Raw genomic sequence first — 15,526 nt, 5'->3', positions numbered from 1 at the left:
CAGGCTGGTCGCCTCCTCCAGCCCAGGGATAAGCTTTTCTCTCCCCGCCGCGTTCCGCCGCTGCCGCTCCGCTCGTGCGTCCCTTTGGCGGCCTCCTCCTCACCGCTGCCCGCAGGGCGCCATGCTCTGGTCCTGCGTGTCTGAGCTTCTCTCTGGTGCCTCTGTATCCACGTGGCCGTAGCGCCCACCGGGGGGGGGCCCCTTCCGCGTGTCCACTCGTTTGTCGCCTCAGGTAGCTGACCACAGCTGCGCCCCCCTACTCCGAGTCTCACCACCGGCCTCCACCGCTGCTCCGGCGCCTCGTGCACAGGTCGCCGCTCCCCGCCCGGCTGCCCCTCAGGGCCAGCCCAAAGCAGGGCGCGTACCTTCCGGGGCCTGGTCACCCCCTTGCCCGCTGCTGACGGTGTGTTCGCCCCGCCTGGGCCGCTGCCGGGTCTCGCGATCAGGCGCCGATTCTCAGCCTCGCCGGGCAGCAGGCCTCGTCCCCCGGCTCGGCCCTCTCGAGGTCGCGCCTCCGGGCACGGTCTCTCCGCTCCCGGCCCGTCACTGCGTGTCTTCACAGGGAGTCCTCCCCCGCGATCCGGTGGGCGCCGCCAGCGCGTCCGCGCACCTCAGTTCCTTGCACACCCCCCCTGGTGCTCCGCTGTCGCCGCTGCTCCGGCTCTCACCCGGCCTCGTTGGGAGAGAGGGGGGGCGGGGGGAAGAAGCCCGCACCGGCTCCAAGTTCGGCGTCTCACGGGCCCGACGGCCGGCCGGCCGAGGTGACGTCCCCCCGCCCGAACAGCTGCCAGCCACCAGTTTGGCCTCTCTCCGCAAGCTCGCTCGTACCGCCACAACTCCTCGTATCCACTGACGCCGGGGGAGGCTCTCTGGCCTTCGGTGTTCGTCGGCCCCTTTCTACCGGTCTGCACAGCTCGAGGGGCGGATCCTCCCCCCAGCGGCCGCCGGGTTGCTGCTCACCCACCAGGGCTGGCTCACGGTCACTGCTGCGCGCGTTCCCGTCTCACCGCCGCCTTCGGCGAGGCCCCGCCAGCAAGACCGGGCTCTCGCGACGATTCCTGGCTGGGGGCGCTCTTGCCCGGCCCGGCTCTATGCTCCACCTCTTGCCTACTGCCCAGGCTTCCTAGAGGCCCCGAGCCGCTTCACGGCTCCGCCATCTCCGCCGCCACTTCTCGGCGCTGCTTAGGGGGAGATACAGCTATTAAACCGGGGTCTGGGGCCCAACAGAGCGGGAGCCGGCAGGGAAAGCGTCCGCTCACGCCGCCATCTTGGCCACGCCCTAGCTTGCATTTTAAAGGGAAATCCAGTGCCTGCTATAACACCCACTTTCACGTTACTAGCTAACGGTAGTTATTTGCTTTTAAATAATGAAGCGTGCTGCGGGATGCTGGCTGGGATTCCGTACATTGTAACTGTCTCCCAACGTGTAGTTTGCTGTCAAAATTTGCTTTTCCCGCCCCCGCATGGGAGACTCGACATATCCATCTGGCCTTCCATATCGACCTTGAAAGCAGAGTTCCACAAGATGAGCAGAATAAGGCCTCTATTGTCCCAAAAAAAAGGCACCCTAACTTCTTCTCGTGAAACATTTGTCCTTCACGTAGCAAACACCCGCACCGAGGTGAATGCGCTTTTGAATACTGATCTCCCACTTCATTTTGGCGCTCTGATTCACACTATATTCAATGCCTCGTCAACAACTTACTTGGCGCATTTTTTCAAAGTTGTGGGCTCCGGCCTTGTGACCTCGTTCCAAACAATATTTGGTGTGATACCAGCATTTTTTCATTCCATTTTTTTTTCCCAGCATCTTCGGCGGGTTACCATTAATGCTCGCCTTGGCTGCCGGTGTGCTGCTGTTGATTTGTTTGCTCCGAAATGGCTGCACAATCTGTGTCACAAGACAGCCTGCACCGGCTGTTCCAGCTTCGCAACCGGATGCTTGAATACTATGGAACGCTACCTCAGGCCACTTTGAGTGTAGCCTATGGATTATCCTTCCAGTTCTCATACTTTACTTGCGTACAACCTGTGTTCCATTGCCTGGATTGTTCATTTGAATGGGCTCTGTATTCGTTTCTCTCCAATACGACGTCTCATGCCCCGGATTATGATCGACTGATGAGTCCCTTAGTGGCTCAAGAGTTTGACTGTTCTGGTATTGGGATTATGGCCTGCGCGGCTGCGCATGGAGTTCTAGGGAATTGGGATATATGTGCAGCGGCACATGACTTCCTGGCACAAAGTTACCTCGAAGAACACACAAGTTGTCCTCTGATGGTGCTAGAGGCTCCTACTATCGAAGAACATGTATGTTTGTTCACTTTATTAAATTGGATGGCTGAATCCTTTACTGATGATAACAACAACTTCCTCTTAGAGGCTGTTGCAACATACTGTGCCTATATGCTGATGGATTAAATTGGCACATGTCCATCTTCAAAGAATACGGTTCTTAAAAGACTTACACCGCGACCTCAGGCTGTACACTGTGTGCAGAAGTCTTCAAGGTCAAATAACAATGTATGCTGTTGATTCAGTTCGATCGGCCCACGCTCTAGACCCAACACATACACAGCTGCAAATATCTGAAATTCGGGTGCCTTTAATATTACATTGCATGCATGATCCTGGCACTTGGAGAAAACCTTTCTATCTACAGAGAGCGTTGCTGATCCTGTGATGTGATTCACTTCAGCTGATCTTGGAGGTATGGGGTTCCCTGTTTAAACCTAGAGACCTTCTATTATTATAAAAACTAGCTCCTAGCCAGGGGAGGGTGGTACACAAGGCGCTATAAGACCTGTTTCCACTATCATTATACACATGAATTCTCCCTTTGTGTTTTATGGAATTGTAACAATGCTGATTGTTTTATTTCTAATCATTTGCCTGCTTATGTTAGCCAAAATACTGCATCTTAGAGCACGTAGTTACAAATAAACATTTTAAACTTTTCCGTGTCTCTGATTACTCACGTTGTGGACTGGTATGAGAATAAAACGGAAAGAGTGTTCTTGATTCCCACCATCCCTGAGAGTATCCTAAGTCGCTTGTTCTGGGTCGTCTAATTATTGGTAGCTTCGCTGTAGTACGGAGAACGAATGAGACACTGATGCTAGTCGGATAGGGGTCCTGGGTACTGAGATGAGTTTTTTTGGTACAGGTCTGGAACAGCGGTACAGGCTGAGGCCCAAAATGACCAAGTGCGGGCCCCACAGTTGCAGAATAGTACTTTTGTGGGTCTCCTGGCCACATTGTACCTATGCTGTGAGTGTTCCCGGTGCCGTTGAAGTTCTACGGAGGGCCGTGTGGACAGCGAAGCCCCACTGGCTGTGATATTGGGACTGAGCGGTAGGACTGGAGCGAAGAGGAAGTGCAGGCCCCTGAGAATCAGCAGCAACATCACTGGTGAGGCCTTGAGCACCGGTGGTCCCCGAAGATAGCGCCCCAAGGGAGAGTGTCCTGCGGCGGGGCCCTCGGCTGTAGACACTGCATACAGACTTACACTATGACCCACGTGGTACGGTGCGGCGAGTAGAGAGGAGACCATGACTGAGACCTCTCCTCCATGGCACGAGTTGGGTACTTGAGGGGTCCTTACACCACAAGACAGATTTGGGGGTGTCCCGGAGACCACTTGGTACAACCAGAGCGGACAGGTGTAAAATCCATAGCAGGGAGGCTGTGCGGGAGCCCAGTAAGCCAAATTAGACAGCTGGATTGGCCTTTGTCCTACTGAACATACCAGCAGCGCATTTGGAGCTCTATAACGTTTCCCACATTCATCCACCCGTTGCACCAAGCTAACATGGCAGCGGCATGGGCGAGAAAAGGACCGCACTCTTAAAGACATGCTGACCAAACCCAATGGGACCCAACTAGGAGATCGACCACAGGTCCAAACCTCAGAATCGATGCACAAAGCAGAGGATGCCGAGGCACCTGTGGCACGCTTATTTCTGGAGGCCCTGTTTGCCTCCCTCAGAGACAACCTCCAGACTGTCAAACAGGAACTACCTCATGACATTAAAGATGTTGGGCGGGACCTGGTGGAGGTGGAGGATCTGGTCTTTACCCTCGAAGATCATGAAACCAGCCGGGATGAGCGGATAGAACAGTTGCAGCAAAAAAATCATCCAGCATAGGGACTAACGCATCGATCTACAGGCACACGCTGAAGACCTCGAGAACCAGTTAAGGTGCAACAACATCCACAAGAGAGGGGCCCTGACCAAATGCAGAAGGAAAGGAAGTAGGAGAGTATGTTAAGGACCTTTTCCTCCATATCCTGGGATCCTCCCGGAGGGAGGGATTCAGCTAGACAGGGCAAATAGGGTGGGACTCACAGGACTGGAGAAGGCCCTTCCAGTGGATATACTGGGCTGTGTTCAGAACTTCTAACTTAAAGAGATCATTCTGTCTAAGGCCAGGGACCAGCACCCCCTACAATTCAGAGGACACAGGCTGATGCGCTATCAAGACTTGTCCGCCATTACACTGCAAAAGAGATGAGTTTCCCACCCAGTCACCTCCTACCTTCGAAGCAAGGCGTTTCATACTCCTGGGGCCACCCGTTTTGCACCATCTTCCGGTAGGAGGATAAATTCCACCACCTCTTGTCCCTGTGAGTAGCCTGTCGAGTGCTAAACTTTGAGGAGCCTGAGGAGGGAGGCCAGCAAACTGCCCCCAGTTGGGGTGGGGGTAGGGGGCGATGTCCAGCAATGCAGACTGACCAGAGGCAGCATGAGTATCAGAAAGAATCCGGTTTGCAGTTAGTAGTGTGGGTGGGGGAGAAAGGCCAGACGAGGTAGCCTGGTGAGCTACTTGGACCACAGTACAGACCTGTTAGGCCAATTTCCCAGTAGGACATTTCTGGCTAGCGCCGGGCCTTAGATTGCAGTCATAATGTTTTGGTTTATGTTTCTTGTATTATCTTGTATTACTGTTCAGAAGGGTACTCACTGCATGAAGGTACACACTATGCTCTAGACCTGCAGGGGGCTTGCCCCAAAGGGTGAGTCAGACCGAGTGATGCACCATCTTCTTGGGTTCAACACTTAGCGTTTTTCTCGCCTATATCTCCACATGATTGAATAAAGATTGTTACCCTCGACGTGATGGAGCTTAATAATCCGACCAAGAGGTGGGCTATCCTGTCATACTTGGAGTAGAATGGAGCCGGCCTATGTCTCCTATAGAAGACTCACTTGTTGATTGTCATAGGATGCAATCATGTGCCTTTCCTTACCAGTTCTTCTCTGTCAACTCTAAAATGGCAGGAGTTTTGGGGTAATGTAGGCCACAAGCTAGTAAGATTAGGCGACACCTGCTGGTCTATTCCGTAACTATGGAAGACCACATTTTTACACTGACCTCGTATGCCCCAACGAGGGTCAAGAGCATTTCCTGAAGTGAGTGGTGGCAGAGGTGATGTCCACACAGGATAGAATGGTGCTAATGGGGTGACTTGAACTTGGTGTTTGACAACAACCTAGACCACTCCACACACAGATTCGGGCACACAGGAGTCCTATCTGGGTGAAGGGGCCCAATGGTTGCAGGAGATGGGGTTGGGGGACCTATGGCAGGCACAACATTATCAGATCATGCTGCCGTATCCCTCACTATAGCTCTCCCACCCAGGTGCCTTCCCTCTCGGTCATGACGAATGCGAGAGACACTATTTAATTGACCAGATGTGATGGAGATTACCTAAGCGATAGTCGACTACCTTGCCAATAATGACACGACGGGCACTTCAGTCACTGCACTTTGGGTGGCCCTAAAGGCTGTCATCTGTGAGGAGCTGATCACCGTGTCAGCGGCAGATAATAAATTGAGACACGACAAAAGGGAACACCTCTACACTAGAATGCTAGAACGCATACACAGGTGCCCCAATGGTTTGGAGGCAGCTCGAGGTGGAATTCGTACAGTTAGCAGGTCTGGACATTGACAAGGCTTAATATGCGTTCCTTTGGCTCAGACACTCCTTTTATGTAGAGGGCAATAGATGCAGCAGTTTGTTGGCCAATAGACTCCGAGCACGACGACAGTCGGCGGGAGTGGATTTCCTGGTGACGCGGTTGTGGGGGATGGCCCTATAGCATCTACCTTCCAAGATTTCTATAAGGAGCTTTAGACTGGACAAACACTCACACGGGAGGGGACAGGCCTATACTTCAGTGAGTGTGGGGTGGAGCAGGCAGACAGTCTGGACTGCCCGATTAGGATAGAGGAGGTTATCTCCACAATAGCTCGCCAGAAACCTCTTAAATGGTCTGAACTGTATGATTTTGTCGCTCTCTTTTATAAAACTTTTTGTTCTACCCTCGCTCCAATCCTGACCCTGCTCTTCAATTCCATTACGGGGCTGGGCTTGGTACCCCCCTTCAATGCTATATGCCTCCATAGTGGTACTTCCAAAACTGGGTGAGGACAAAAAGCAATGCAACTCTTATCGCCCAATTTCTCTTTTGAATGTGGACGTTAAATTGTTCACTAGCATCCTGGCAGCGGGTTTAAGACCCCTAATGCCAGGATTGATAGCCCCAGATCAAGTGGGCTTTGTCCCAGACAGACGATGCAGCGACAATATAAAACGAGTACTCCATCTAATTAACAAGTCCAAATGCTCCGGCAGGGGAATCTTCTCTCCTGGCCATAGATGCTGAGAAAGCTTATGATTGTGTGCATTGGTCCTACTTGGAGGCAATCTTAGCCCACTTTGACTTTGGCAAATGCTTTACTACATGGATCCCTAGCAATTACGGGCAACGACGAGCAATGGAGTGAATGAGCTGTCTTCAGATCGCTTTCCTAGTTGCAGAGGCCTGCGGCAGGGGTGCCCACTCTCACCCTGCTATTAGCCCTTAGCCTGGGAGGGACGGGTGGAAAAAGAATTGCGGAGGCTTAATGTGCTTATCAATGTTGCCGTATTTTCATTTTAAGGAAGCTTGTAGACCATTATAGGAATGATAATAAGTCTTTAATCTTCTTTCTTCCTTCAATGAACACTCCTCTTCTTTTTTTTTTATAGGGTTCTCTTCTTCCAGGAAGATGTCCCCAGTAATCTCAGAAAAAGAAGAAGGTGGAGGTAAGTATAGTGTTTTTATGCAATGGGGTTTGAGGATGGCGTCCTTCACCACACCAGGAGTTATGAGAAATATATGAGAGACTCCGCTTTAGACGTGATGATTTTTATCAGTGATATCCCACATTGATCAACAGTGCTCAATCACATTCAGGTGCTCTCCCCCTTTTCTCTGAATTTAATGCAAGCGGTATAGTAAACAGAAAAAAAACTATAAGAACAGGATGAGGGATTCTTTGAAAGTAATATGGGAGTTTCATTTCTTACTCCGTTTTCTGTTTTACAAGGGGATCGCTATATCCCTGTCGTTTTGTTTTTTAAATCGGGATCAGGTACTCCTAATTAAAGGAATTTATGCCCAATAGGAGAAAGAAGGAATGTAAATAAAACAAAAGAATTATCGCCTCTCTCCTGAGGAGATTATTGCACACTGCTGAAAGTACCAAACGGGGTTATTTCAAATCCCTTCGTGTCCCCACTCTCACTTCCCTTTACTCTCTGAGCCGTCCCCTAGGCTCCCTCCCCCGTCCAAGGTACATATTGCGAGTGCCGCAACTCTTCTAAGTTGTGGCGGCGTGTAGGAATTCCCTGGGGGACTCCACCAATCTTCATTCCAGTCGTCTGGAGTTTTGTCTTCTTCGTCGCCCGCTTCTTTTGGTTCTACGTTTCCCGGCGGCGTCTCTTTGTGGCTTCCTTGTGTTTCCTCTGGTCCGCGGTCCTTGGCGTCATCCGGGTATCGCTGACTCCACCCACTGGCCTCTCGCACCTCACTTGGGATGATGAACCCCATTTCTCCTCCATTCCGTTCTCCTGATTGGGTCCTAGACTGGGTGGGCCCGCCTCCTTCCTGCGTGAAGAGTTTGTTTTAGTTTTAACCCCTTTCATTCTGTTCTTGCAGCAACGGGGTTGTCGGCGTTCTGCGATGTCTCAGCAGCACCGGGTGAGTTTGGGGAATTATGAGATATGGTGACCTCTCCCTTCTCACAATGGTGCTCACTTATGTAAGTGTAGCACCGTGCACTAATCCAGACAACCCTTATGGTGATGTTTGTGGTCTTAGACAACCTTAGAAAGCTCTCTTAAGTGGTAGCTGTGGAGAGCAGCTTTCAGGCTTAGTCTAGAAGGAGCATAAAGCAGCTTGTTTTACCAGTACTTAATGGTGTAGCTTAAGCGAAAAAGAACCACACAGTGTAGTCTTAAAAATATGTATTTATTATAAACACTCACTGACAAATTGCAATATCTCCTGCCTGGAGATATAAACACAATGCACACAAGTACTTTGGAAATAGAACACAAAGGTAGCACAAATAGACAGTGCTCTCCGGGGGAGACCAAACCATATACTAAAATAGTCGAATGCGAACCACAGAATGGACCCAGCAGACCTAGAAGAGTCGGGGACCCAAGGAACCACCCAAGGTGAGTATCTAAGAACCCCACGGAGGTCGTGTGCAGAGTGGGAACACGACCTCGTGCTCAATGCAAGTCAATGGGTAAGTTGCGTTGCAGATTTGTAAAAAACAGGACCCTTCCCAGCGGACCCTGAAGAAACCCTGTGGAAGATGGAAGGTTGGAGAGTCACCCCATCTGTGGACACCCCAGCAACCAGGATACCCTCACCAGGGAAGCCAGGTGCAGAGGTGCGAAATGACGTTGGAAACCACCATAAACCACAATGGAGGACTTCAGAGGGGACAGAGTCTATGCCACTCAGGAGTGACCAGGAGCCACGGAAGACGAATTCCCACCGATGTCGGAGATGCAGGAGAGTTGACGGTGCCTTTGAAGTTGCGGCTGTGCGGCCCAGGCGACGCTGTGGAAGAGCAGGAGAAGACCACGTTGGTTGTCGAGAGCCAAGGAGTCAGTGTCCGGCGAGGGCACCAAAAAGCCTTGGCAATGGCATCCAATGTAGTCGTAGAAAAAGGCGCTGCGTTGGGACCAGCAAGGTCTAAGTGACTCACCACGAGCAGGTAAGTCAGAGCAGGACTGAGCAAGGAGAGGAGCTCACTGGAGCCAAAGAAGACTCTCGAGAGGACCCATGGTGCAGAGGATGCGGATCTTGGCTGCAGGAGATGCTTGAGGCTGGAGCTTCTTGGAGCTTGAAGATCTCTGGAGGAGAGAGTCAACACTGTATCAACAAAAAGGGAACTCTTAGAGAAATTAACATTCAGACAAGTCACATGCCACTGTCTTCACAACCAAATACTTCTCACTGTCAGTCTTAAAAGGACCAAAGAGGCAATTATACACAATCTGTTTTAATAGAACATATGATAAAACCAATTATACAATTGTAAAAATCATCTTAATCCAAATATTTAAAAAGATACATTCCACAGATATTGTTAAAATCTTATATCAAGAGAGAGATCACAAACAAGACTTACATATTTGTCATTCAAAATGTTAGATAATTTGAAGGAATCAACTGTTTAAAATATCTGTACACCTTTTTAAAAATAGTTTGTCGTTCCTTCAAATTTAACAACAACAGGGGGGCGTCGACACGTTTTGGTGGATAAACAGTGAAGAACCACCTTCTTCAAGGCAACAATAATTTTTATCTGACCTGGCTATTTGATGGTCAATAGTGTATCTCATTCAAACAACAATAACAAAAAGCTGGTGAATATTACATACCTGACTAGAGAAATAAAAATTCTTCTTGTCCTGAAGAAGGTGGTTCTTTACCGTTTATCCACTGAAACGTGCCAATGCCCCCGGTTGTTAAATTTGAGGAACAACAAACTATTTTATTTTTAAAAGGGTTTTCAGATATTTTAAACAGTTGATTCCTTCAAATTAACAAGCATTTTGAATAAGAAATATGTATGTCTTGCTTGTGATGTGTCTCTCGACATAAGATTTTAATAATATCTGTGGAATGTATCTTTATAAATATTTGGATTAAGATGATTTTTACAATTGTATACTTGGTTTTAACATATGTTCTGTTAAAACAGATTTTGTATAATTGCCTCTTGAGTCCTTTTAAGACAGTGAGAAGTATTTGGTTGTGAAGACAGTGAAGTGTGATTTGTCTGATGGTTAATTTCTCCAAGAGATCCCTTTTTGTTGATACATTGCTGTATAAGGAACCCTGTTTCTTGGAGTAGTGGGGCCACTCTCCTGTTTCTGGGAGCGAGCCAACAAGCCTTGACAACGGCAAGTCGAAGCGATACACAGGGGTACTGCTCCAGCAGTTCCGACGAGGGATACTGGCTTCAAACTTGCTGTGAAGACAGTGCAGATCTCAAGGGAGTTGCACAACCACCACCTGTGTTGCTGAACCTTTTGGAGTCAGTAGGAGCTCAGGAACAGCAGACCGGTCAGCTTTATTGCTGTGCCTGCAGATGCAGGGGAGTGACTCCTTCACTCCAAGCGAGATTTCTTCAGGTGTCTTCAATGTCCACAGACCTTGGGAAGAACCTGTATGGAGCACAGGCACAGACGTTGCAGAGGACTGGCAGGACAACGAGCCCAGGAGCAGCAGGGGGCTTCCCAGTTGCAGCTTTGGTTCCCAAAGTGAAGTCCAGCGAAGTCCAAAGTGCCCAGACAGTTGAAGTTGAAGTGGTTTCAGATCTGAATCTTGTGCCCCAACGAGTCTAGTGACCCACCCACAGGTAAGCGCTTAATTACCCTAAGTAAAGGGTTGGGACGATTCACTGGTCCCTCTCAGTGGAGGCGCTCGACAGTGTAGAGGATACTCCATGTCCCCTGTCCAGTTTCATGCCAGAGCAGGAGCCGTTGGCTCCCTGAACTGGTTTCAACTGGAGTATGCAAGGATGGCACCAAATGTTCCCTTCAAAGCAATCTAGTGGCGCTGGCAAGCGCTTCCACCCTGTCTCAATACACTAAGTCCTGTCTGGGAGGTGGTCACACCTCCCTAACAGTAAACCTATTGTCCTGCCTTCCCCTGCTAGAGTCTGGCTGAGCAGTAGGAGGGCAGAATCATGTCTCTGGCCGGCAGTAGCCATAGTTTTCTGTCCGGATTCAGAAGACTGGTACCGCGAGCACAGAGGGCCTCCCGGAGGAGCTTTACAGTGCATGGAATCATACCTCCCACACCACTTACAGTGCGGGGGTATGATTCCAACATGTTTGAAGCCAAACACGACCGGGTTCATTGCAGCCAGTTAAGATGTAGCCATCGCGTAGTGACGCATGGCCGCTCTATGTATTGTAATGGCTGATGCACTTACAACCCGTGAGAATGGACTCCGAGGTTTGTAGGGGTGTCCTACTCCTGCAGGACCACCCTCACACTTATAACTGAGCACCCTGACTTATAGGTCTTAAGTGCAGTGACCTCAGATATAAGGAAAATTATATCTGTCGTAAGTGGTGCTAGCACCAGCTTACGAAGGCTGCAATGGCAGGCCTGTAGTCACAATGTGAGTGGTCTCTCATGGGTGGCATAATACATGCTTCAGCCCATGGGCGACACTTGGTGTACCTATACCCTGGGTACCTTATTATCATATACTAGGGACTTACAAGGGTACACCAGTAGCCAGTCAGGAGTATACCCAAGTACTTACCATGTCCAATTTAGGGAAGAAGCACATAGACTGGGGTTCTGATTAGCAGGATCCCAGTATGACTAGTCAGTAAAACCAAATGACACCAGCAAAAAGTGGGGTTGACCATGAAAGCAGATCCTACTTTCCTACAAGCAGGTTTCCGCATTAATATCCAAAAATCGCAAGCCCTTAACCTGTTTGGTCTCTCCAGTGACCGTTGAGCAACTCGCTCGCCGATATCCCATTCAGTGGGCGACCATATCCATACCTTCTTTAGGAGTGTAACTCCTCCCTACTGTAAAAGCAACTGCGTCTCTTAATACCATACCTTACTCCGGCAAATAAAGCGGGATCTGGCCCAATGGACGCAGTATCAGCTGTCCTGGCTTGGTTGAATAGCGTCTCTAAAGATGACTTCCTTCCCAAAATACTATTTCTGTTCCAGACTCTCCCAATAGAACCTCCAACGGGCATGATACAGTCTCTGCAAGAAGAGATAAACTGCTGTGTCGGGGGCACATAGGAGACCCCAAGTGAAACACAAGCAGTGTTACTGACCTCCAGGTGAGGGGGATCTGGGCATTCCAAATCTCCTACATTATTGCGAGGTGGCCCAACTCTGCTATATGGTGGAGTGGACCAGGGAGGAATCAGAGAAACCTTGGTTGTTCATGGACCGAGGGGTCACAGGCTTACACATGTGGAAGATCCAGTTTCTCCTCAAGTCACAGCGTCCACGGGGTCTGAATTCTTCACCGATTACTAAGGCCATGCTTGGGTTGTGGGAGAGGTTAATTGTTGTTTCCCTCCTGTTTAACACCACTATTAGACAATACTGATTTTACTCTGGGACTTGACCAAAAAGTGTATCCGCTTTGGCAACTTGCCGGGTGCCGCTCCATCTGTCATGAATAGATCCCTCTCCCCTTTGACCAGCTGCGTACAAACTATCCGCTGCCAAAGTCGGAGATGATGCACTACGTGCAGATACGAAATTGGCTGTCTCATCCGACAATACGTACCTGGCGCGGAAGCCCCTCACCCCCTTCATAAAGTGGCTAGTTACAAAGCCCTCAGACAAACTACTCATCACAGACCTGTATGGACTTTCGCAGCATGCCATCCCACAGACTAAGACAGCTGGACAGAGACACTGGGAAATGGAAATCCGGTCACAGAAAGAATGGAAGGAAATATACGATCAGGCACGACACACTGCGCGAAACACAGCTAGCATTGACACTGCCACCAAAATTACGACTTATTGGTATCTTAGGCCAGTGCGCCTTCATGGAGGGAACCCTACAAGACGTGCGGACTGCTGGAGGAGATGTGAATCCAGTAGGACTCTGCTAGCTTGTTCTGGGACTGCCCCAAACTCACACAATATTGGGATACGATTTTATCCGAGATAGATACTCACCTAAAGATGCAGCTTCCATGATTCCCTGCATATATCATCCTTGGGCTCCCTAATGCCCTTAAGTTTCCCCTCAAACTCCGCACAGGGTGCCCTATCGGGCTTACGCTGGAAACAGCCCTTCGAAACATCTCGACACACTGGAGTGCTTATAAAATCTGGACATATTTGGGTTGGATCCACCATCTACGATATATACTGGGTATGGAGAGGCTCACCTTTACTCTCATCGCCAAGGACGACTTGTACAGGGGAGCTATGACACCGCTTCATTGCTCTTTTATCTGTGGAATTTATAGAGTTAACATGCTCTAGATACCTATGCTTACTGAGTTTAACAGAGGTGGGGGACACTCCACAGGCTTGCACTACCTACCAGAGCGAGGCTTTTGATGCAATGTAATGCCTTACAGAATAAAGACCTTCAAAGTGAGTACCCGGGGGGTGGAGGGGGGGGGGGGAGGGGAAGGGGGTGTCGGGAGGAACTGTTTGGTTTGGTTGACATGGGGAGAATGTAGAATATTGAAGCAGAGCCTCGTGCTCCCTGTATATAAATGCAGTAAAAAAGATTTGAACCATAAACAGTTAGTGCAGGCCTGCAGTGCTGCAGGTGTGAATCAGCTCACCTCATCACTTAAGACAGACCTCATGACTAATTTGTTGTTTTTACAGAGTACCACAGAGTTCCCACCTTGCCTTTTAGACTTGAATGTATGTATGCACCTGCTTACACCTTTCGCAAAGCAGTATCTTGTTACCTTTCAAACATATGTTCAGAGTTTAATTAAGTTCCTGCTAGGCCAACAAACTAGACTAATATCACCACTTAGATGGATCATGTTGTCACTAGATTAAAGGTATTTATGTGGAAAGTAAAGATCCTGGACCCAAGTGGAATAGAATCCAACTTGCCACCTTTCTATAGCCCCCCCCATCCCCCTATCTTGGGCACACCACCATGCTGAAAGCTGCAGGCGTAGGAGTTATATTTAATTAAGGAATGTCCTTCACCTCGATGATCAATATGTGGGCCAAGCATACATTTCCAGCTCTCCCTCTGAGGAATCTGCCCATTCCTCCATACTGACCATCAGATAGTGCTTACAAGAGTTTTAGCGATGGGTTGCTGCATGCATCATTTATTATTGTATACACAGGGCCGGATTTAGATCTCGGCGTACGGGTTACTCCCCCACATCGGTGACGGATATCCCATCTGCCAAAATGTAAATCCTGTTATATACTAACTAAATCAGGCCATAAATGTCGTCTAACAAAAATAACGTGGTATAAATATTGTGTATAAAAATATTGCTCAGTTGGGTGTATATTATCCATTATTTACAGCAATGCAACACTATTTTTGGAAAACAATAGGGGTCTTCTCACAAAAAAAACTTTGGAATACTTAAACTTAATTCCATAGTACTCTTTTACCTACTCTTATATCTTATATACCTTTTAGAATTGGCCCCAAAACATCTCAAATGGGAATAAAACTGGAAGGTTGAGGGAATATTCATGTCAGGTTAGTACAAATAGAAAGCATTGTGATCTCTTTACACCTTTGCTAATAGAGAGGGAGACGCTTCAGGGACAATCACAAACTCATTTACGATTATGCAAAAGAATACTGGCACACTTTTTAAATACTCCAAAATGCCTTTATGAAAAGGCCCCAAAATATTTGTGAGATGATATTAAGGCAATGACATACTGGTACCACACCCATGAAAACCACCTTTGGAACTCCTTCAATGGCTCACAGTGGATGTAGGTATGTTGTACAAAGTCCTCTTCACTGTAAACAATGCCTACTTGTTTAAGTTGAAAAACTTGCCCAGTACTATCCTCCCAGCAGGCCCTATTTTCAGCAACGGCACGCTTCACCTATTGAACCTTCAGACAACTGAAGCACAGAGGAATGTTCTTTGGAACCCAAGCCTCAACACTGAGCTTAATTGCATGTTTTTCTGAAAGGCCTAAAGCCCGCACGGTTTAGGATCACTTGGCCCTTTTTGCAGGGTCATCCCTGAACTTTTTGCCTTCCTCCTGTATTGTTACTGGCCTGTTTTTCTTGGGTTTAGGACTCTGGGCACTTTACTACTGCTGACCAGTGCCTATGCTCTCTGTGTAAAGTGTTATGGTAATTGGTTGTCCATAATTGGTATGTTTGTCTTACTAGTAAAGTGCACTGTGTGTGCCAGGGCTGGTAATGCAAATGCTACTAGTGGGCCTGAAGCACTAATTGTGCCACACACACAAGTAGCCCTAAAAAGAGATCTTAGGCCTGCCACTGCAGTGACTGCATGCAGTTTAACTGCCTTGTTGCCTTGACAAGTGCACCCACTTGCCAGGCCTTACCCTTCCCTTTTTATTCACATCAGACACCCCTATATTAGGCCCAAGGTACCCCCCCCCAACCCCCGGGCAGGGTGCAGTGTATGTGAACGGTAGGACATGTATTGAGGTGTGTACCATGTC

The 15,526-nt window shown here is 48.9% G+C and overlaps 1 protein-coding gene across 3 annotated transcripts in view; it reads left to right on the top strand.

Annotated features, from left to right (window-relative positions):
* Nucleotides 1-15,526, top strand: part of PLBD1 (phospholipase B domain containing 1) — a 227,825-nt gene that overhangs the window by 61,896 nt on the left and 150,403 nt on the right. For 2 of the 3 annotated variants that reach the window (XM_085601437.1, XM_085601436.1), the window contains exon 2: nucleotides 7,043-7,099. In XM_085601437.1, the coding sequence (XP_085457563.1) occupies nucleotides 7,063-7,099 (37 nt within the window). In that variant the 5' untranslated portion in view covers nucleotides 7,043-7,062. Of the gene's footprint in view, nucleotides 1-7,042; nucleotides 7,100-7,994; nucleotides 8,037-15,526 lie in introns of all 3 variants that reach the window. The other variant, XM_085601435.1, reaches the window with a different exon arrangement.

Source organism: Triturus cristatus, chromosome 4_2 (assembly GCF_964204655.1).
Source record: "Triturus cristatus chromosome 4_2, aTriCri1.1, whole genome shotgun sequence".
NCBI lineage: Eukaryota > Metazoa > Chordata > Amphibia > Caudata > Salamandridae > Triturus > Triturus cristatus.
Note: the sequence above shows the minus strand (reverse complement) of the source record. Positions and strands in the feature narration are given on the sequence as shown.